The 23,901-nt window shown below is 37.3% G+C and overlaps 1 protein-coding gene across 9 annotated transcripts in view; it reads left to right on the top strand.

Moving 5' to 3' along the window:
• PTPRK (protein tyrosine phosphatase receptor type K) overlaps window positions 1-22,716 on the top strand; it is a 415,886-nt gene extending 393,170 nt beyond the window's left edge. For 6 of the 9 annotated variants that reach the window (XM_071549044.1, XM_071549050.1, XM_071549049.1 and 3 more), the window contains 15 exons: window positions 677-764; window positions 1,562-1,638; window positions 1,830-1,847; window positions 4,208-4,244; window positions 6,036-6,133; window positions 6,858-6,974; window positions 7,717-7,871; window positions 8,928-9,063; window positions 10,852-11,001; window positions 11,573-11,746; window positions 14,574-14,705; window positions 14,936-15,061; window positions 16,995-17,158; window positions 18,345-18,480; window positions 20,862-22,716. In XM_071549044.1, the coding sequence (XP_071405145.1) occupies window positions 677-764; window positions 1,562-1,638; window positions 1,830-1,847; window positions 4,208-4,244; window positions 6,036-6,133; window positions 6,858-6,974; window positions 7,717-7,871; window positions 8,928-9,063; window positions 10,852-11,001; window positions 11,573-11,746; window positions 14,574-14,705; window positions 14,936-15,061; window positions 16,995-17,158; window positions 18,345-18,480; window positions 20,862-20,915 (1,662 nt within the window). In that variant the 3' untranslated portion in view covers window positions 20,916-22,716. The remainder of the gene's footprint in view (window positions 1-676; window positions 765-1,561; window positions 1,639-1,829; window positions 1,848-4,207; window positions 4,245-6,035; window positions 6,134-6,857; window positions 6,975-7,716; window positions 7,872-8,927; window positions 9,064-10,851; window positions 11,002-11,572; window positions 11,747-14,573; window positions 14,706-14,935; window positions 15,062-16,994; window positions 17,159-18,344; window positions 18,481-20,861) is intronic. The other 3 variants (XM_071549052.1, XM_071549051.1, XM_071549046.1) reach the window with 1 other exon arrangement.
• The last annotated feature ends 1,185 nt before the right edge of the window (window positions 22,717-23,901 follow it).

The following is a 23,901-nucleotide window of genomic DNA, read 5'->3' as shown; positions in this document are numbered from 1 at the left end:
ACTGTGTATTTTCTGGAGATAACTTACCCAGATCAGCATAAGAGAACATCTGGAAGGAAGGAATAGCATAGATCTGCAACAGCTGTAAAATATCTACAGGCAATGAAGAAAAAGCCAAGGAGGAATAAAACTGCTTCTATCACTACTGAGAGATCAAACTTTAAGAGTTCAAAAATGTAGAATCGTTTTGCTAGTGGCTAGGGGGAGGGATATGAGGAAGAGCAACATGAACAATGAACAGTGACAGAGGAGGCCTCTTGATGGTTCTGTAGGAAGAAAAGCCATTTTACTAAGTAAGATGCGGAAAGTGATGTAATGCTGTAGTAAACAGGCTGTGTTTTGTGGTGTCATGTAAGAAGAGTGATCAGTTACTCTGGACTTTCTCAATTTACTGTCATTCCTCCATAGCAAGGATATATAAGCAAGTTTAGCCCTCCAGCAATCCCAGGACTTGAAATCCCTCTGGACTTCCTCAATGACTTGCCCACTTACCTGTAACAGTCAGAGAACCTCCCTTCTTCTCTAGATGTATTTCTGTACCATGGTACTGCCTGGGTGACCAAGGCAGACAAGCCAATCTGAGCTTACTTTATGGTAGGACAGTTCTTTTAAACTGTTATTTTTGGAGATAAATTAATGGTCAGAATGTTTTCTTTCGGAACATTTTTATTTATAGAGTTTCTTTGAGGGGCAGTCAGCTTCTTGGGATGTCGCTAAGAAGGATCAAAACAGAACAAAGAACCGCTATGGAAACATTATAGCATGTGAGTATTGGTGTCCTTGGTTTGAGCACTAGCTCTACTCGTGTGTTACCCATGCCATGTCCTCTCTTCCTTTACAAGTCTCCAGTGGCGTAGCTGCTTAATACCCTCAGCGGAGAAGCAAGAGTGCCTTTTTCAGCTTTATTTGTCCTTCACAGTTGAGATTTCTTCCTTTTATAACTCAGGCTGAATTTTGCATTTGCATCTCTGTTGTGCAAGCTGTGGTAAGCATATATCAACAGCGAGCCAGCACTCATTTGGTTGTTGATTCTGTTTATTCACTATTTGTATTGTTTTACCAATGCAATTGAACACACAGGAATCAAGGTGCTGGACAAGTCCTTGAATGGGTAGAGTTACCTCTTCATCAAATCCCAAGTGGATTGCTAACCCCTATGTTTTGACTTCATTAATGCATCAACATGAACTTGAGCAGGCTTAGATTGGAAATGAGGAAACAGTAATCAGCATTTTTGGTTTTCTAGATTGCCAAGAGTGGAACTGACGTTGAAAGGGACTTTAAGCAAGTAACCTGGTTTTTTTGTGTCTTTTTTAACCCTGTGTAACAGTGCCAATACCTTTCAGCTACACTTAATGGTATCCAGTGACTGCTTTTTGAAGTAATTGGAGACCTCAAACAAAATGGTTCTTTGTAATTCTGTGTAAACACTTCATATTTAAGGATTGTAAATTCTGAGGTGCTTATGCCAGCTGATTTTGGTTTTCTAGATGACTTACCGTTAGTATCTTACTTAAAAATCACGCTTCAAAAAGGCTCCGTAACCACTTGGTTTTTACAGATGACCACTCCAGGGTGATTTTGCAACCTGTTGAAGATGATCCATCTTCAGATTACATTAATGCCAACTACATAGATGTGAGTGGAATGCAGTTTTCTCCCTCTCAATTTGCCAGCTTCTCTATGTGAAATTATTGCATGCTATGCCTACAAATTTATTGAAAGCTTTCTTTTATTAAGAACAAATGTACACTTTCCTTCTTCTACGTCCTAGTACTCACTGACATTGTTGTGCTTTCTTTCACATCTGACTTTGGTTTGGGCTGTAGATTTGGCTGTACAGGGATGTAAGTACCACTATATGTGAATAACAGCATCATATTGTAAATATTTAATATAGATATTGTTATTAATTACTTTCCTCTTCTATTTTTATCAGTTGATAACTATGCATGCTTCATCTAATTTATCTCATCTGTTCCTTTAAAAATTTCTTTCTTATGTGAATATTTTTTGTACCTGTTTTGAAAAGATAATTTAGCCTTTTAACATAACTCTGAGTATTATTGGAAGTTAAATAACTCAGGTGAGCCTATCTGTAAAAGAGAATTTACTGTTCCCATTTTTTAGTGATGATTTTGGCTACTAGCTTTTCTTTTTTCCTTCCCATTTATATGTGAGAATCTAGATAGTATGCTGTACTGTTGTCTGAAAATGTACCTGTGGAGTGGTCATAATATATGTTTGGCAAAAAGGGAGGGATGATTGCATTTGTGGGTTGGATTGTTTTTGGGGGAGTTTTGTTTGTTTGTTTGTTTGTTTTTAACAACAGTTTAGACAAACAATATTTAGCTGGCATTTGTCTCAAGGTCCTAATTTAGGTATTATAAAGTATATACGCAAACATATATAGATAGATATTTTAATGTAGTAGAACTTTATCACTTCCGCAGAAAACCCCCAAAGTATGAAATTACAGAATTTAATCAGAATACAAATTAAATTATATTTTTTCGAATTATACAAATTTTACTAGATGTTTTGATTAACAAAATACAATTTTTTCTCTAATCAACACAGAATAAACAAGATGTATTCAAAGTAATTGCAAAGTAGTTTGAAAGGTAGTGGAATAACTAGTACAAATCTTTTTAAAATACATGGGTTTGATTACTTCTCTTTAAAATTGCACCTTAGCAGTTTTTCCTGACCACTGGTAGTTGATAAATTATTTAAGACCCATTTGACTTTCCAGGATATAAAAATTTAGTTCTAGTTACATTTATGTCTTTTTGTTTGGATATTTTAACATGGCAATCTCTGCGAAGTGATAGGCCCGTGGTATTTTGCCTGAGCCTTAAGCAAAAAAACTCTCCCAGATTTGTTATAACTCCAGCTCCTTGAGGATGTTATTTTTCTGATTTAGGAATGAATTAAATCTCATTGGAACCAGACAAGAAAGCTACAAGTTAAAACTGGCACTTGGCAATTTTTAAGTGACACTGTTACTTCTTCTGGAAAGCATTACTGAGTGTAAACCAGTGTAGTCCAAGTTCCACATTCATAATTTGAAGCTAGGCCTTGATATTAAGAACTCCAGGATAATTTTTTTAGTCATTTGATGCAGTCTTGGTCTCTTAGAAAGCCAAGAGTAAACTCAGAAGTTTTCTCATAAGCCCCAGAGGAAGGTGCTTTCACTCTAAACATGATAATGAAGCAGTCTGTGGAAAAGAAAATAAACACCTTGGGTTCACTTCACTTCAGTAGTATCTTGTGAATGCCAAGAATCCAAGGGTTTCTGTTCACCCATAATGAAATGCTTCAAGCAAGTGGCCTAATAAAATGGTAACCTAGGGAATAATTGAAGTTGCTAACGTTGCACATTGTGAAATTCTATATTGTCTTCTCACCAGCAATACTAAAGTTTCCTTCCTCTTTGTAGCTAATCTAGCTGGCACTGGTCAAAATACACTCTAAATTATTTCCTCAAGAGCGGTACCTCTTTTTCTTGTAATTTTTATGTGGACAATTAGTGTTGTATAGTACTGCTAGTGTTGGCATACACCAAGCTACCTGGAAAAGCTTAGTCATGTAGGGTTATCTATCTACCTATGTATATAAGTATGTGTATATATTTGTGTGTATCATGCCCACTATAACTGATGCACCTTTTGTGCAATCAGGCAGAAGATTTCACTGCAGTAGGACCTTGATACAGTGCACACACCAGTGTCCAGCTCTGTCCCCATTAGTTAGAGCTGAGATACATACCTCTGTGCTTTAGAATGATTCTCTGTTTAGGAGAAGAAAAAAGGTGTGTATTTTTTCATATTGGCTAACCTGGGAACACAGATCAACTATTGAAATACTATGGTGGCAAATAATTTTTACTAAATTTTAAATAAATGCCCCAATGTATTCCACTGAGGAAATAATGTCTACAGAGAACTAATCCTTAGATGCAAGGCACCCATCTAGAATACTCCTTCCTAGTATATTACAATGTCTGTTGAAGTCAGATATTCTTATTTTCATTTTATCTGTTGTCATTTGAACCTTTCCAATATTAACTGGTTTTTTAGGTTTTGAGCTTCATGCTGCTCTTAAATATTGGTTTGTTCTGAAAATGTTGTCTAGAGATAAGGCTTTTATTTTCCACACTCTGTTAATAATATAGTACTCAAACCAACTTATATTGCTCTTTTAGGGATATCAGAGACCAAGTCACTACATTGCAACCCAAGGTAAGGACCTGCCAGCTTTAATCAAATCAAACAAGTGTTCTCTGTAGTGTCCTGCAGTGTTTTGGTAAAATGAACGTAGATGAAAATAAAGCATACACGGTATACTGAGTTATTATCTTTTTTATGGTAAATTCACAAAGCTTGTTCAGGGGGAATGTGCATGAATTCAAAAATTGCACTAATTTATCATGTTAATTAGCTATTGGGCAAATCTTTCAGTGATAAATTCAGCTGAAAAAGTCAGAAGCTACTACCGTATTTCCAGTTATGAAGATGAATAGAGAAAAGAGACATGGACAGAGAAGAGAACAGTTTCAACCTGCCTTGAGGCATTTTTCTTTCCATATTACAATGTTATTATTTTATTGTCTAGGATTTAGTTGAGGATACAGTGAAGATAGTAATGATAAATTAAACTCTGTCTCAGAAAATCTGATAAAGTAAGTCCAGAGAACAAAGACTCTTTCTAGGAAGAAGTGAGACAAATCTGTATCATAGAACACCCTACTAATAAAAAAGTGGTTAGAGGAAAAAACTGAAACCCTATGGAAATTATTAACTTTGTGTTTCTGATAAAACTCCTCACAATGAGGAAAAAAATGGTTTAGTCTAAGATTGCACTGAAATATCAGAAGCTATGAATTAAAGTAAAAATAATTACATTTAGGTGTGCCATTATTTGATCTGTGAGTATAATCAGATAATTGTCTGGAAATATCCTGTTATTTGTGCCCTTGTGGATTGTAACTGCACACAGGAAAAACAAAATAAAGACTTGCTTTAAAACAGGATGTTCAAAGTTCTGTCTACATTTTTTTAAATTTTTGTGTTAGTGCTGCCTAAATAGGTCTCTCTATGGTAGTTAAGTCTACAATTACTTTTTTTTCTTTTTTGCTTTACTGTGTAAATCATTGCACATAATGGTGTATAAAGGAGACAAAAATCTATTGCTGCTTTTGTGTGCAGCCTTCGCTCTAACATATGAAGGAAGGAATATGTTTTAGTCTTTGAGTGTGTCCCTTAGGTTTAGTGGTATGCTCCGGTTTGCAGTTGGACTCGGTAATCTTAAAGGCCTTTTCCAACCCAAATAATTCTGTGATTCTATGTGTGTTATATACAGTAAAATTTTTAGCACTGGTGGGTGGTCAGGGAGCTGTTTCTGAGATTATTGTAACAGAGTAAAAGTCTCTGTTCACTCAACGTTTCTCTGCAGCAGAGCAGGAGGCAAAGCTTAAATGAGTGCTCTTCATTTGCCTCACAGAAAAGGAGTTAAATTAGTTTAAACACACTGCAGTGGGGAGTTTATGGCTCAGCACCTACCCATGCTTCCATGCTTTGGCAGGATCCAGATACTAAGTGCACAGTAGCTGTACCAGCAGCCCTCCTGCCTGATACTTCACTCTGGCATGGGCATCTCCTTGGTGAGCATCCAAAGAAACTCAGTCTCAACACAATGCATTTAACAAATGTAAAACAAATAGGGAAGTGTCACAATAGATATAGTCACACATTGCTGTGTCCTTGTAGTTTTCAACTAACTTCTAGCATTTCACCACATGGAACACCTGCAATTAATTTCTTTCAAGTGGTAATTCAATTAAATTGAGACAGTATTGGTTAAAAATGACAATGTAACTGGCACAATGTTATGATGATGTGGTTTCACTAAGCTTTCATCTGTGAGCAAGTGTGCTCATGTGCATGAGCTCTGAAAAGCACTGGATTTTATTTTTAGCATTTGCTTTGACTCTTATTTTTTTTCAGAGTATTACCTGGATTTTTTTATTACAGGTCCAGTTCATGAGACTGTGTATGACTTTTGGAGAATGATATGGCAGGAGCAATCAGCTTGTGTCGTGATGGTCACAAATTTAGTGGAAGTTGGGAGAGTAAGTTTTTGGTTTGTTTTGTTTTCTTTTCTTTTAATGCTGCAATCTTAAAAAAACAGCATCCTGCTAACAAGGCACACTACTGGCAGAATGTAGAAGGGTCTTGTAAAGGACAATCCTGAATCGTGAAAGGGGAGGAGTCCAGACATTGCTGCTGTTATGACATTGTGTAAAAACAACTTCTAAAGACTTTTGTTGTGTTGCTGTCATGAGTAGTGAAAAATTGTCTGAATCCAACCTTCATATTTCAACAAAATAGATTTCTATATTGTCACTCAAATGAAGAGCGTTAAGTAGACTAGTGAGGAAACGAGCTCCTATATCAGTGGCTAGAAATCAGCAAATTATTATTTATAGTTTAGCAGTAACACATGCCTCAGGGAGTTCTGTAAAGTATCTGGGATTTCTTGCAACAGTTTGGTTATGGATACAAAATGCATCCCAGTTTAACATAAGTGAAAAAGTATTCCACGGCTCAGCACTAAAAAAAAAATAAAACCACTCTTTTAGCAGTAGATTTGCCATCTAAGTACAGCTGTGTAGAGCAGTGGAAACTCCTTGTAGCTAATGCATAACTGAATGTAACAGCCATTAGCCATGACAACCCACATGAATGCATGGTCATTTTGGGAATAAGTGTGTTGTAATGCAGTACATGCCAAATCATGTATCCCCAAGCTTTTCTTTTCCATTGGCATCAAATGCGTACCTATTTTGTATTTAGGTCAAGTGTTACAAGTACTGGCCTGATGACACAGAAGTTTATGGGGACTTCAAAGTGACCTGTGTAGAGATGGAGCCCCTTGCAGAATACGTCGTCAGGACCTTCACTCTGGGAAGGGTGAGCACATTATGAAAGGGCTCAGCAAAATACTGTTCCCTGGTATCAAGGAGAAAGAGGTTATGCTGATGTGTGTTTCTGTAGAATACCAAATCCCTCTGGCTCATTAGCAGGTCTACAGTGTAGGCATCATCACTTCACCATGGGATTTATTCACTGCATCAGTGCTGTCCAAACACATTTCTCACTGTGGGACTTTGAATTTCCCCAGAAATGTCAACTGCTGCCCTCCCCCTCAGACAGTCACCTCTTCTCCATAGCTACACTTCTGAGCTAGGCTCAAGCACCAAGTTATGAGTCATGGCTGCTCATTCACTGTGTCCTGATTGCCACTGAGTCAATCTCAGTCAAAGGACAAACTCTGAGAAAAGTAATATATGTGACACAGTTATGGTCTTATGGTAAATCATTTTACTTGCCTTTAAACATAGCATGCCATTGTCTCAATTAGCAAAACTTCTGAAAATCAATATAAAAAGTATCTAAGTCTATAACAAAAGAAAATGTAATGCAGCAAAACTAGCATACTTAATGTCAAAAGTAAAAATTACTAACTTCAAAATGAAAAAAAAACCTAGTGACATCTGTAAGCTTCCTGTGAGTCTTTGCTTTAAATAGTTGGTGAAACGATGAAAACTGCATGTAGATTCTATCAGTATGTGTGATCATTATTTGAGTCAGATAGTATCTAGTCTATGAAATACTTTGAATTTCATAACCTTTGTTTTTTTGTCTTTTACAGAGGGGTTACAATGAAATCCGTGAAGTTAAACAGTTTCATTTCACTGGCTGGCCAGATCATGGAGTTCCTTACAATGCCACAGGCCTGCTTTCCTTTATACGGAGAGTCAAATTATCTAACCCTCCTAGTGCAGGGCCTATTGTTGTCCATTGCAGGTGTGTACAGAAGGGGCAGATTGATTCTTTTCCACAAATGTGTACATGATTATTTACAGTAGTCTCTTGTGAAGCACCATCATTTTGAAATGTTCTGTTTTTGTTGTTCCCTTTTTTATTTGCCTAACTCACAGCAATGTTTGGAAATAACTAGTTTCTAGTACACTTTACCTAAAAGCAATAGCCAGAGAATTTCTTTTTGCTGCACCAGCTAAATCATATGATCCTTTAGGCTATCATTTTAGGTAGCCTACAATGATTTTGTGACAGCATTTGAAAATGAGTGTAGATACATCTGCTTTGATAGTTTGATGTTACTTATAACATATGAACAGGTTATTAATTTAAATCAAAGTAAGCAAGTAGATGAAAGAAGATGGAATGGGGTTAATGGTGACAAATACAGAATGTTGTTTTTCTTGTGCAGGTTTTGCAAGGTTGTGTTGTTGGGACTCAAATAGAATTTGCTTTCAGCTAATGTGTTATTTTCTTGAACATTTTCATCAAATGTTTAATTGCATTTTGTACATAACGTTACTCAGCCTTTACAGATTTTAATAATTCACTGTGGAAAAATTGTCCATGACTTTATGTGAAACTAAAGTAAATCATGAGTGAATCTTCTGGATACTCTTACATGTGCAGTCTGAACTAGCTTGGAACTTGGCCAGTAAAACCTACACGTCGGTTTCTTCTTGTAATATATCACTTAAAAATCATCCTTAGTCTTATTAAAGAAAAACAAGGTCTGTCATATTCTGAAGTGCATAAACTTAATTATGCTCCAGATTTCAGTTAAACTAACTTTATTTTTACTATAAGTATTCATCTGGGTGATAAAAAAGAGGAAACATTTGGGGTTTTTTTGCTGTTACTTACTGGATCAAATCTAGTACAAAAAAGACACATCACAGGATTTAAAGGACATTATGATGAGGAGAGAAAATGAAATTAGTGTTTGTGATGAAAGAACTGAATAACGCTCTCAGTAATGGTTATAAAATTTGTAGATTTTTTCTGGGGATATTCCTAACAGTATTCATTGATTCTTTTTAGTGCTGGTGCTGGACGGACAGGTTGTTATATTGTGATCGATATCATGTTAGATATGGCAGAAAGAGAAGGTGTTGTGGATATCTACAACTGTGTCAAAGCTTTACGGTCGCGTCGCATCAACATGGTACAGACTGAGGTATGGCAGTTTGTCTTCAAAGCACCTGATGCCTTTTGAAACCTGCTACATCAGAATGACACCATGACTCTGAAAAGTCAGTGAGGCAGTGGCCCTCTTGAGGGTTTACCTCCATCAAGGAGCTATCAGTTCCCAGAACCAGGGTGGTGCAACAGACTGCTGACTTTTAGTCTTCACACAAACAAGTGGCCATCTAACTTGATAACAAAAGGAAAGCAAGGATATTTTAGGGAAGACCCTACATTAGATCTGTCTGGGACATTTCTCTTCAGCTCTGGTACCAATTCCAGGAACCCACAGGTTTTAGACTATCTCCAATCACTCTATCCATAAATTGACTGTTGAACCTTATGTCCATTTCACTCTCCCTTTTCAACTCTGTTTTTGTTTGCTTTAACTTTGCTGCCAAGCTTTTACTATTTTTGCCCTTTTGATCTTTCAACATGCCTTCAGTGCTTCACAGTAAAAACCATTGCCTTAATAACGAAGCTCTAGCAGCTCCCTTTCTGCCCCAGAGTACCACTGAGCTTCCACAGAAACACAGGTTATTGGTTTATATTAAGACAGGTTACCTGAAGTGGTTTGCCACTTCTCTCTTCTATCCTCCACAGAGACATCTACCTAAGAAGTTATTTCACCTGTGACCACATGGAAATCTCTGCAGTTGGCAGCCAGGCATATCAGTGTAATTTGGAGCAGTTTTTTTCCATGCTACAACCTGTGGCAGTTGAACAAATAAATGTTCATGGTCAACTCATCCTGCTACAGAGGCATTAACCTTTGGGAAGTGCATGAGGTGGAATGCTTTATTGTGACTGCTTCAACCATCTCTATTTAATCTGCACATAAATTAACACCTCTACTGTTATTCCTTTCTCTGATTTTTACTTCTTACCTGTCACCTTCTCTCAGAGGTTCATACTTATATAAAAAATAAAGCTGTAATTGCAGCAAGTTCTTGTCATATAGGCAACAGTGATGCGAGTAGCTCTATAGCTGTGTGGGTGAGGCAGCACAAGCTGTAGAGCCAGATGATGACTGTGATGACTGGGCATGTGCTGTTTCTACAGGCACATATTAAAGTTTGTGCTGTTGGAACCTTGACTGTAACTAGGTGACCTCTGCACAGTTCTAGGCGTGGTTTACATCTATTACTCTCAGGGTGAGTAAATATAATGGGCATTGTGTAAAAATTGACAGGAGGCCTAACTGAAGTAGTTATGCAGTTATCTAGGACTCAGACTATCTCAAGGCAAGTCAGAAAAAAAATGGGAAGAAATGGTATGTCTGTTTGAATACACTTGAATTTATCAGTGGCCTAGAGCTGGCTATGAGGCAATTGTGTACTAGCTTGCACATGCATAAGGATAGTGCAGTGTGCCAAGTACTGGCTAATCACATTAGTAATTCTTGAAGCAATTTACACTTTCTGTTAGTATCAGAAGACTGAAAGCTATTAAATAAAATTAGTAAAACCAACAAGTCACTGGTATATGTACAGAAACCCACAAGTTCTGAAAGATAACTGAAGAACTCCTGTTAAATAAATTGCTATCCCTGTTCTGTTAAATTTTACTGAGTTTAAATTGGTCCTGAAGAAAACATGCTTATTAACTGCACCCCAATGAGAACAAGGCTACGTTTGTATTAAAGCATTATTTAATGTATTGATGAGCACTATTTTTGAATGAGTTTTACAGTGTGCAGCAGTTCTGTTTATCCCAAAAGAAGGAAAGATCTGTTGTTTTTAAATGCCTACAATTTTCGTTTCTTTTCCTGTTTTGATAGGAACAGTACATCTTTATTCATGATGCCATTCTAGAAGCTTGCCTGTGTGGAGAAACTGCCATTCCTGTCTGCGAATTCAAAGCTGCTTATTTTGATATGATTAGAATAGACTCTCAGACAAACTCTTCACATCTCAAAGATGAGTTTCAGGTATTCACAGTTCCTACTAACTCTTCATGCAGCAACAATTTTTTTGCCTCTAGATACATTTAATTTATTTTAAAGAAAAGGCTTTTCATATCACTTTAATAGCATTTGATCCCTAACTTTTTGTCCACAAAATAAAGCACCCATGTTTATGTGCTTTGCAAAGTTGTCTTAAATACGGAATAGCCTCCTTTTAATAAAATAGCAGAAATGTCTGTCTGGAATGAAGAGCAGTGAGTAGGAACTAACAGAGAGTTTTGGCTTGCATTTGCACAGCTAAGACATAGCTCTTTAGGGTTCCAAAGGATCCTCTTTGTTTTATTCCTCTGAGAAGGTATGGTATCATTTGGAATGTGTTCAGTGATACATGGACTGCCTTTTATACCTACAGCTTAACCCCCCTTGAAAAGCCTCAGCACTTCCAACAAACAGATAAGAGCCCATATTTGCTAATGTCTTCTTGCTAATGTCTCGTATTTGCTCCTATTGCAATATTTTACATTAAAACTTGGGGAATCTTGAGTCCATTGTGTGTTAGTTCAGCGTACTGAAGCAAGCATCCTCTTTCCGTTAGACCCTGAATTCTGTGACCCCTCGCCTGCAAGCAGAGGACTGCAGCATAGCCTGCTTGCCAAGGAACCACGACAAGAACCGCTTCATGGATATGCTGCCACCTGACAGATGTCTGCCTTTCTTAATTACTATTGATGGGGAGAGCAGCAACTACATCAATGCTGCTCTTATGGACGTAAGAGACTATCTTCTTTGTCTGCATAGTGTGCCATGAGAAGCTCTGTAATATGAGAGAGCAATTGCTAGTTTAAGAAAGGGTAATTCTTTGTTATTGCAGTGCCCAGTAAAACAGTCCTAATGAAGAAGGGTGAGAGGGAAAGGCTAAGAAGCCTCACCAACTTGTGTTGTTTGTTCAGAAGGTTTTTCATCTTTAATATTTTGCATCCTTGTGGGACCTGCTGGAAATCTCACCTTTTTAAAAGCATTCTATGAAGCTTGAGTCTCCATACCTCCCAATCTCAAATCTCAGCAGGATATCTCAAAACTCTGCTGTTTGTCAGGAAGTAAATGTTACCTATCTGAGCATGAGGTTACTATCACTATTTCATGAAAAAGACTTTCTATATTGAGGCAGGAGTGACAGAGAAAGAAAAAAATTGTTTCTTTGGCACATGTGGGTATAGGGTTGGGGGTTTTGTTCATATTTTTAGCTGCAGCTCTTTAAAGTTGAAGTTTGAGTGACAGAAGTACTTGTCAGGGGAAAAGATGAATTGATGGTAAAAATGGAGTTGAACCTGCTTATATGTATGTATCTGATTGATAAATCAGTTCATCATACATGCTGCCAGATACCTGCTTGTGCCTTCCCTTAGCATTTCCAAATATAGGCCCCTAAAGCCACCTTTACAGTAAGTACTTAAATAAGTGGCCTGATTTCCAGAAGTTTCTCCCCTTCCTCAAAAATAGTGTTGTCAGAAACTGCCATGTCAAGGAAAAGTGCTGGAATAAAATGACAAATAACATCAGAAATCATTAGTACTCAAATGATGTAGTCATCCTTGAGTTCTGCATGAGCTAGTGCAGGAAACATTTAAACTGATAGCAAAATGCAGTCCCTAATCTCAGAATTAACTATTGTGCCAAAAAAAGAGTAGCATATGTAACACCAATGTATTAGGGAATCACTGGGGCTGAATGGACGAATTAGAGCAGTGAGCAGAATTTTGGTAGCAATCAAAATTATTTAGAATTGCAGTTAAAATTGCATTAAGCATTTGGATAAAACTGATGGACTATGGACCAACCAACACAGCTGCATAGAGGAGTGTGACCTGGGGTGAAAGGAAAACAATACAGGCTGTGGGTGGCAAGAGGACTTTGAGTGTGCAACAGTATGTGACAGGCAGGGACAAGAACCAAGCATCGTATTAATAGATGGGAAATCAGAAGCAAGAAAGGAAAGGCAGAAATGGTAGTAATAGAAGGAAAAAAACCAGCAGAAAAAAGTAATATATAACAACAAAAGCACATAACAATGTTATAAGTATAGAGTTAAATTTTTGGATATCACAAGCTTTTTTGTGTGTTTTCTCTTCTGGTTGGGTTTTTAAAGACTGATTTATTCATGGAGGGGAATTACTCCTGGGCAAGGAAAGGGAACTTTCAATAGCAAAATAGAAAAGGAAACTTTCCTCTTATCTTTGTCCGATCTTGAGAAAGAATAGAAATTATGGGGAAGAGGGATAGGGAAACATCAGCTAGGACATGTTTTATTTCTTAAAAATACAAGGGAAGAATTAAAATTGCTTATTCCTGTGTTCTTCTTGGGCAAATCTAGGAAATAGGACACAAGCTGCTACTACTCCAATATGATTCCTGCATTATAAAAGGATAGGAAAAATCTAGATTAAAAAAATCGGCAGCTTCCTTACTCTCTTGTCAAACAAGTACTGATGCTAAAGACAAGTTTGCTATAATAATAGCAAGTTATTGGAGGGTATGTTGATCAAGATCCCTTAGATCAATCTTCAAACAAGCAAGTTTCCATACTGGAAGTGGTTTATCTTCAGTACCAGGTCTTTCTCTTAATTTACTTAATTCAGTAAAAATAAACCAGACTGCTTTTAGGACTAGCATGGTAGCTAAACATGGGGCTCTCTGTGTTACATACAGTAGTCCCAGCACTACTTCTTCAAACTGGTGACTTACAATCCCATCCACCTCCAAGGACATTCACCACCTTACTCCATTTATCAGATCAACGTCTTGGTGTTTCCTTGCTACCTCGTATCTGTATTCCCTCACTGTAGAACTTTTCAGTGCATGGTTGAAAATTGTCTGCAAAATCTTCTGACCTCTCCTCTTCTGCTTAGTGCTTGTAACATATGTGCTGCAGGAAACCAGCCCCTTGGCTGTTAGTTGCACCTCACTTAATCAGTGCAAGGCTGGAAATCCCTGTTTGCAGTTGTGTAAAACACAGCATACAGAAAATGGAACTTGCGGTCACGACAGGAAATAGTACTTTACTGTTTAACTTATGCTTTCTGCTGGAAATGAGCTCCAGTAATCCTGAAAGAGGTTCTGTGGTGACCCTGTGAGTGTGCACTGTGAAACAGAGTTTGGGATTGAACTTAGTCCCTGGTTCAGTCACAGAGTTCATGAATAACCTGCTGTGGAGAGGGTAACTTTCTGAGACTTCTGCATCCTTCTCTGTAACACGGGGCAAATGTTTCCTGCTTGGTCTCCTGGACATAGTGCCTGCAGCAGAGTTGCCTGAGCCTTGGTTCAGCAGAGCCCTGAAGAGCACCTTCAGTGCCCAGAGCATATCTGAACTGAATAAATGGGGCCTGGTCTGTAACCATGCAGAAGGCAGACCTGAGAAGAGTAACCTCTTTGTTCTTAATGGAAATAATAATGTATTTTTAACTGTAACATCTTCAGTGAAATCTGGTGTAATTGATGTCACAGCTTTGTTCTACTTTTATGTTTTCTTCTGTTGAAGTGTTTCAGTAGAAGTTAAGTACTTCCCTCACAGGTACTAATAAAATTGTTTGCCTTTACAGAGCTACAGGCAACCAGCAGCTTTTATTGTCACACAACATCCTTTACCAAACACTGTGAAAGATTTCTGGAGATTAGTGTATGACTATGGCTGTACTTCTCTTGTCATGTTAAATGAAGTCGACTTATCACAGGTTAGTTTGGAACTTGAATTTTCCACATACTGTCACATGCTTTAATCACTCTGCATTCACTACATGATGAAAATGTAGAGCAGTGCAGTGATTTTACAGTTATTCTCTGCTTTACAGCAATTGATCAACTCTAGTTGTTCACTAAAGGTTAGGTGAGATGTCTGCAGTGGAATAAGGCCATGCTCAAGTTGTAACTTACATTTAGTTATGCCTGTTTTACTCTGGCCCAGGGCTGCCCACAGTACTGGCCAGAGGAAGGGATACTGCGGTACGGTCCCATCCAAGTGGAATGCATGTCATGTTCAATGGACTGTGATGTCATAAATCGAATTTTCAGGATATGCAACCTAACAAGAGTAAGTATTATCATGAAAATATGTGTAATTTTTAGTGCTCTCTAGACTTTTCTACTTTTTAATTTTGAATAATAGTAAAATACTAATGTTCTTAAACCATTACCCAGATAAGAGTCAGTCAAGCATTGATGTCTAATACTAATTTCTAGTACATTTCCATAGCTACACACTAAGCAAAGAGAGCTTTAGGGTGAATGAGTGTTTTTCTGTGATTCTCCCTGATCAGTCGATGTATGAGAAGTATTCTGTGGTCTGTTTGTTTGGTGTGCAGTAAAAGAAATATCCCTGTAATGAACGTGTATTGACAGGTGCTTAGTTCATAGTTTGATAAGATGTTTTCCATGGTGTATCAGGAGCAGGAAAGCTGAGGCTGGCTATACAACCCAGGACCTTCTCAGCCTAAGATTTGAAAACCACAACATAAAAAGAGGATTGTGGTACCCTGCAAAGCAGGGTGTGAAAAAACTCTGAAAGCTCCTCTGCCTCTGAAGGGTTCTTCACCACTGTGCTTCAACCTACATTTATCATCTTTTTCTCAACTTCAGTAGCAGTGCCAGTCTTGCATTCTTCTCAGCTCTTTCATCTTGTCTTTGTGCTGTCCCATAGTGTTTCACACTATCACACCATCTTCTCAAAACCTGTTTGCCTCACAGCATTTCCTCCTTTGGCTCATCTCTATGAATTGCTTATTTATGTTGCCTACCGTTAGGAGTTACAGTTGCTTGTGCCACCATTCTGTGTACAATTAACCAGCAATCCCTATTTTACTTACCATGACTGCTTTGTATATTTCTTCTAATACTGACTTTACCACTAATTGGTACTTGGAGCATATGTTTAACTTTTACTACTGTAGATAGTATAGGGAAAACTGATTACTGTGTGTACAAAGATTTTTATTTGATTTGGTTTTATTTTTGTTTTATTTCCGTGACATTTTCAATCTTCAGAGAGCAGAGGTCAGTTTTCATGTGGCCAGTATTTTACTAAAAGTTTTATTTTACTTATATTCAAAATTACAAAAACCATTTTCAGCTCTTTGTGCCTTCTTTGGAAAATACAGGAAACCAAGGTGTGGGCACACTGGCAAATGTTACACCATAGCACTTCTTTGTTGTATTTTGAGACTTCCTTTTTTTTTTTTAGTTCATTTCTTATTGTCACTTTTTTCCATTTCTTCTTTTTTTTTATGATGTTTTGATTCTCTACTCCTCTACTTCTTTCTCTCTCCCATGCCTTTTTTGCCTGTACATTTTGTTTTTAAATATCTCTCTGCTCTGTTCTTCCTTTTCTAAAATTCGCATTCCTACTCCTTTTCGTCATCTTCAGCTGCAAGAAAGTGAATAGACTATTTATTCTTCCTGTTATTGAGGCCTTTCTTGTGACAGTCTGATTGTATTCAAAGCTCTCCCTGTGTCACATCTAGCATTTGGAAGGCTCAGAGACTGGCAGCAAGGCTGTCAAGATTATAGTCGAGCAAATAGGGAAGACTTTAAGGACAATAGTCATATTTGTGCACCAATATTACTTGTTGTATATTTATTATGGGATCAGTTCATGCTTAGGAGCCAGAGGCATCTGTCTTCATTTCTGTGGGTCTAAGAACTTAAGGAAGATGTTTTAAATTGATTATTGATGTTAAGCAAACCTGGCACATGGAATCTAAGGAATTTGTCCATTTAGAAGTCAGGATATGTTACATTAGTGATTGATAAACTGTGATGGTGTCTTCAATGTTGTTCCCTTTATTTTTCCTTTTTTTTCTTGAGCTCAAGTGGTATAAATTAATGGAGACCCTACCATGCAATGTATATACATGTTGGAATCTGTCCATAATATAAACACTTAGGTTTCATGTTTGTTTTATATTTTTGTTTTCTAAACCAAGATGTAACGGTGCTGTTTTGACCTAAAGCTCTTTGGTTTCCCTCAGCCACAAGAGGGCTATCTAATGGTGCAGCAATTCCAGTATTTGGGATGGGCTTCTCACAGAGATGTACCGGCTTCCAAGAGATCCTTCTTGAAGTTAATTCTCCAGGTTGAAAAATGGCAAGAGGAATGTGAAGAGGGTGAGGGCCGGACCATCATCCATTGTCTGTGAGTAATTCAAGAAAGTCAGTTTTTGCTCTTCAAATAAATGCTTTTAAATTACTTCTTGTTTTTAGTTTAAGCAGTATTCTTCTGGATATCTGCTCTTGCACATGCCTTGTTACTTTTATTAAAAAAATAAATAGCGCTGCTACTGTAGGTTGGATTTTTGTCAACTTTTGGATCTATGTGTCTCAAGTCAAGGTGCCATGGCAATGTGATACTACAGTGACACTGTGTATTGTCTTCTTCTGTACAAAATAACATGTTTTTCAGGTACAAAATCTGTATAGATCAACAACTTCTGCCTGGTATCAGTAAGGAAGTCTTTTTTGCTGAGTGCCAAATAGTTACTTTTTTGTGTCTCTCTTGCATATAGTGTGCTGCATTGTTTTCCAGAAGGAATGCCTACAATATTTTGAGGGACTTAAACTGGAAACTATGGATATATGATATCAGAGAAAAGTTCTATTACAGTGCATGATCCTCAATCTATTGTTTGTAAATGACTGCTGGTGACTTATCTGGACCTGATATGAGAGCCGATTTGGGAGTTTTGAAAAGGCAGCACCTTTTTCTCATTAAGCAGAGAGTAATCAATCTCTTTCCTACCTTATTTAAATACAAATTTTTAAACTTAGAAAATTAATTATACATTTTTCCTTAGTTAAAAAAAGGGCTTCTGTTTAAATGTTCAGAATGAACTAGTGGCCCTTTTCTGCCTATCTCACCTCAAACTTAATAAGAAAAAATATCTACCTTACTTTCTTCAGAAGTGTACCCAAAGGTCAACAAGATATTGAATCAGTGATGCCTTAGCATTACTCTGGCTAGATAATCTTCATGTCATAGAATAATTTAAGTGAGTGTCTTTCCAGAACTAAGTGGAAAATTTACTTGCCATCGAATTTGGGTTGTGGTTTTTTTTCCTGTGCATATGTAATTTAGACTTACAGTATAGCTGGGCAGCATGGTGGGCTGTAAGTGTACAATTCAAAAGTGGTAATTGAGAAGAAGGTCAGAAAAAGCAAATGTCTTAGACCAAACCCACTGGAGCTGCAATGAAATCGCTAAATTCTGATCTCCCTCTGAGACTCGTGAATCACTCATACTTACAGAGTGAAAGAACAGAAATGCATTTTGGATGCTCTCATTGGCCATATTGCCATTAACCATCTCTTTTCTTTGCTTACAGAAACGGTGGTGGCCGGAGCGGGATGTTCTGTGCCATCGGCATTGTGGTTGAGATGGTAAAAAGGCAGAATGTGGTGGACGTTTTCCACGCTGTGAAGACTTTGCGGAACAGTAAGCCCAACATGGTAGAAACTCCGGTAAGGACCATCCCATGAGGGTTACTGCAAACAGCCAGGAAGTCAGAGGCTGTCATTATGTGAGCTTCATTCTCAGTGCTGTGCACACAAACAGTGCAAATCTGTGATGGGCCACAAGAAGAAAGGGACAGATATTGAGTGTACACACAAGTCAGCATCATGAGATGACAGGCTAAGCATTTTACACCACTTTTCTTGTAGTGGTAGCATGATTTTCAGAGAAAACATTCTGAGTTCATGGAATGCACTTTAATCTCTCAAAATATGTGGTCTGTTTGAGAGGAAGTTGCAGCAGGCTGTGCTCACATAAGCCATCTTGAAATTTTATGGAGTAAGGCATTTCTCCTTTGTAGGACTAAGCTGTGAAGTACAGATTCATAGCTGGATATGTGATTTTTTTTTTCTCCTTAGTAACATCTGCTGTTTTGAAAGTTGTATTGAATAATGATAATCTTTATTACTCAGATTTGTAGTAGTCAAAATGATACCTCAGAACTTTAAAATCAAAGACTTGGATCTAGTATCTTGCAAATGAATATATAGAATCAGAGATTCACTTAGGTTGGAAAAGACCCTTAAGATCATTGAGTCCAACAGTTAAATATAAACAATATAAACTGTAAACTAATATAAACAATATGAGCCTGAATTAGCTAAACTGCAAGACTAAATATCTGTGTGTACATTGCCAGAACTCAAAATAACATTCAGTCGTTATGTGTACAGTATGAGTGCATATTCATATGAATGTTCGCTTCAGTCACAAAAACTCAACCTTGTGGAAAGTCCTTAAAAAAGTCTCCCACATGGATATTTTTCCTTTTTTTTTTTTTAGGTAAATGTGAAAGCAGGTTGAAAGATAGTGTTTGGGAGTTCCTGCAATTTGACTCTCACACTGCCAGCAGCCAGTGTCACTTTTCAGCCAGATGGCTGCCTACAGCATAAAAATCCGGGATGCCAACTGAAATTTAAAACATTTTGCAGTTTATGCATACTGGAAATTGCTTCTGACCTTGTGAACTTGCATATTGAGCAAAATATCTATAGCTGCCTCTCCTCATATTGCCCTTTTTTCCAAGTGTCAGTGTTAGCTTAGTGTCAAGTAGCTTCTGTGACATGATTTTCTGAAGTATTGTGCATCACTTCCATTCCTTGCCATCACATAAATTAAGATCGTTAACATGTTAAGAAATAGAACATCCTGTAACAGCAGTGACATTGGGCTAGGTATTGCTGGGTTTGCTACAAATACTTTGCATTCCCCTGTGCCATAGACGTCTGAGACACAACATTTTAAATTGCTGCCTGGATTTCAGTTCACTGCTGTGAAGAAAACAGGTCAGATCACATGGAAAATTATTTGTGTCACTGTAAAGGGAGGCCAAGGTAGATTGTGTGTGTTTCTGACAAATGCTCTGCAAAATTATATTTCATTTCAAAATAATCCTGAATTCCATTCTACCTTTAAACTGAAGTTACTGAATTTTTGTAGTTATGTATTTCTGTTGTGTGGGTTTATACTCAGAACTCTCGAGCAGCAGCATCTGTTGAGTCGTTAGTTAGAAAACAAACCAGGAAAACCAATATATAACACTGTCATGTGCCCTACATTCAGCAACATGATCAGATAACAAAAATGAGCAGCGCAACAAAGCCTTTAAGATATCCCCACAACTTCCTGCTAATGGATCACGCTGTCTTCCTTTGCAAACAAAAATAAATCACAAAAGCAGATTTGTTTTCTTAAGTCACAAGGGCAACAGAGATCGAATTAATTTCCTGTTTTTTTCTTCTTTTTCCCATCTTCTCTCTCCTTCCTCCACCCTCTTCTCCAGTATCAGCTCTCAACAGCAGTCTTGTTGAGGAGAAATACTAACCACAGTGAGGTTTTGAGTTTATGTGCATCTGATCTCCTGGATGTTACAAGACTGTACAAATGGGCTGCGCACACCAAGCAGCTTTGTATCTCAGCTCAGTATTTCCTATCCATTTGCTGGGTCTCCAAGCAGCAGGCACTAGTTACTGCTCAGTATCCGCTAACTCAAGTATGAGCAGTATATCAGAGTCAAGGTGCTTTCACTGCAAGAACACTGACTGAGAGGAGAGCTTTTGATGATTGTTAACCAGTTCAGAAGCTGAAAAAATCAGAGAAGGACATAATTGCATTTCACGGTCAGAATTTTTTTCCACTTCCTTGCCTAGGTTGGCTTTTTAAATCAGAGCTGGTAATATACTTCACTTGTGTAATAGGAGAAAAAAGTAGAAAATCCAAGCGTGTCTGGCTTACTTGTTAGCAAAGAGTGTTCTTGGTTGTAGATATTGCTGCTAAGATTTTAGAATCTTATTATAACTTCAGTTTTTGTTTCTGTTTCTCCTTAAAGGAGCAATATCGCTTCTGCTATGATGTTGCGCTGGAGTACCTGGAATCCTCTTAGTCGGAAGGGATGTGGTGAAGTTCACCAAATACATGAATCTCAATAAGCTGTTTTGACAACAGTTCTTGATCCTGTGAAGAAAGATTTTAGGGGAAGAAGGGGGGAGGGGCAGTGGGAGGGATTTTAAATTTTAAATGCAAAGTATTTTTCTTATGAAGTTGTGTATCTTAATAAAAGAACTCAATCTGTTTCTATGCTTGTATACAGTATCAACATTTAGTGCCACATAAATACTACTTAATGAAAACCAGAGTCAGAAGAGATTTGCGCAAATTAGGACTTTTTAGTGTGTGTATATGCAGCCGTCTCTCAAGACAGTAGAGCAACCATCTGTTGCATGTATCAATATTTCCTATATGCTATTATTTTTGTTTCCTTTTGATACGTTGTTAAAGTACAATAACAGTGCAAATTGATAGTAAGGTTCATTCTTTATACGTTTCAAGTGTTGCATATATATATTATATATAGTAAAAAAAAAAACTGGCTTATTTTGTTTTAATGTGCAATGATGGCTGGATCACATAAAGATCTTTATAAAGAAACTTAAACATAAGCCAAAGACTCAAGTGTAAATATGTCTATATGGAGAAAGCACATGTATTTATTGTTTACTTGCATTCCTTTTTTGATGGCTGAAGAAAAGATGAATCATTTTTCTTGAAGAAAGCTTTTTTTGCTGAAATCAAGTGTAAACAATTTTTGTAGTTTATTTTTTGTATGTTTTAGTGTAAGTAGAAGACATACTTTTTATGCATAGACCAAGAGACATAGGTATAGTGATTTTGTTGTGTACATGCTTGTGATTCAAATTCATGTAAACAACGTGATTAGAGAAGGTCTTTAAATAAAGGACCAAAATCTAAACATTTTCCTGAAAATGTATAGTTTTTCACAGTTGCATTAGTTCAGTACTGAACAAAAAACTATATAAAAAAATGCACACTTAAAAATGGCCTTGTCTATGGCTTGCACAATATTGGAAGAAATTTTTAAGCTCCATTAAAACTACGAGAACCAATTGTTGAAAAAATATTGAAGCACAGGTCAACAGGAGAACTGTGAGACAGATAGATAGGTCTGCATATGCCCTTCTGGGTAAAATAGTATTTGTTTAGCAAATTGTAAAATTAAGCAATGTTTGATTTAATGTTTACAACCATGTATGCTTTGCTTCCAAAAAAGCAAAATTTGAATAAACCAATGCCAGATTCTGATTATAGTTGTGGTGTACAAAGTATTACTTTGCTTTCACTTAGCTTGTATCCATTTTGTCACAAAGTTTCTTATATATTACCAGTTAAAATCATTCCAGTCTCTTGTTGGTCATTTTTAGAACTGACAGTAAAATGCTACGGTGCTTTTAAATATTCTGTAAAGTAAGAGTGAATTAAATTTTTATTTAAAGATTATTTTATATTTTTTCCTATTTTAATACCTTCTCACTTACTGTCCTTGTTAAAGAGTCATTCTTGTTTTGAAGACCACTATATTTGAAAAAGGAAAATCTCAAAAGGAAATGCTATTATTTTTCACCCCAGTGTTTCAAGGAGTATTTGAAAAGGTGCCATGTCATCTGTATATCCTTTCTTCCTTTATTTGAGGTACATGGAATTACCCATCCAAGACTAAAAATGGCAGAAAAATGTTTAGAGAAATACTACTTCTCATTTTTTTTTCAGTGCTTCCATCTGTATTGCATAGATCCACACCTTCCAGATCTAAAAAACATTTTCTGTCACCCGCTGTTAATTCCTACCTATGAACAGCAAGGTAAATAAATAAGGTTTGAAAACAGGCACTGAGTCTGGCTTCTTAATACTCAAATTGCCCTATTTTTTATTTCTGCCACATTGGAAAATGGATTACAAGCTGTATGCAACAGAATTGCAACATTCCCAGCTTTCTCTGTGAGGTAATGGCATTAAGCTAACTTTAAACAAAGTGCTGGGTATATCACCCAACGTTAGCACCTGGTCACCCACATTTTGCAGAAACAGCATGCCATCTCCACAGACTGATGCATCCTTCCTGTTAAACATCTGTCTGGCACTAAATGATTCAGACTCTGCAAGTGTCTTCCTCTGTTGTCCATAAAGGGTGTTGAGATTAGTCTGGAAGTCTAGATTAATTTTTGACAGATGAATAGCTCTTAGGATTGTGGAATGCAAAAGCCACATTCTGTGCTGCCCAGAATGATATTTATGTTTTGGGGTTTTGTTTCCTAACCAAAAATGTCGCATTACCATTAGGCTGACTGAATACTTATTTTCATGGAGAGCTGCTGTGTTTGGGACAGTGGGGTTCATGCACATCAGAATGTCATAATCCTTGTTAAGATCTTTGTGTGCAGCTTTCCCTGTACATTAAGCACAACTGGTGCAAATGCCAATATGAGTCCTGGCATTGCAGCATACTGAGCCTGCAAAGGAGTCTTCCTTGGGAGAATCCACCTTGGCTGGAAGGTATTATAGTTGCCAGTGGTTATTCTGCAAAGGGAAACTCTGCCTATGTTGTTCAAGTACTCAGAGTCACATAATTTCTGTAACTGTAGCTGATCGTGGTGACCTAATGAGCTTTTCAATGGCTCATGTTTGAAAAGTTTGTGGGAAGTTCTTCTTAGCAAGATCAAAGGAAAGTATGTAAGGGGACTGTGATGTGTGAGAAGCAGATCAGAATTATCATTCTCCAATAATAGTACCTCTTGAGGATCTCTTAGGCAAAAGACAATGTTAGAATCTGATTTTTAGTGTAAAATCAGAAGAGACAGACAGTTTCATTTTGCAGCTCTTCTCTCATACCTCACCCAGTCACAGCAAATGCCAGTTTCGTTTTCTGAGGGCACCAAGTCTGTTCCCTCAGATAGATGCCACTCCAGTGTCCCTTTCTTACACCTGTGCAAGACAGAAGAAAGAGAAGTGAGGGGACTATGAAAACCTGACCCAGAGGGAGAACAAGTATTTCTCATGAAAAGAATGTACTGTGG

Source organism: Pithys albifrons, chromosome 2 (assembly GCF_047495875.1).
Source record: "Pithys albifrons albifrons isolate INPA30051 chromosome 2, PitAlb_v1, whole genome shotgun sequence".
NCBI classification, from domain to species: Eukaryota; Metazoa; Chordata; class Aves; order Passeriformes; family Thamnophilidae; genus Pithys; species Pithys albifrons.
This window is presented reverse-complemented; position numbering and strand designations above follow the sequence as displayed.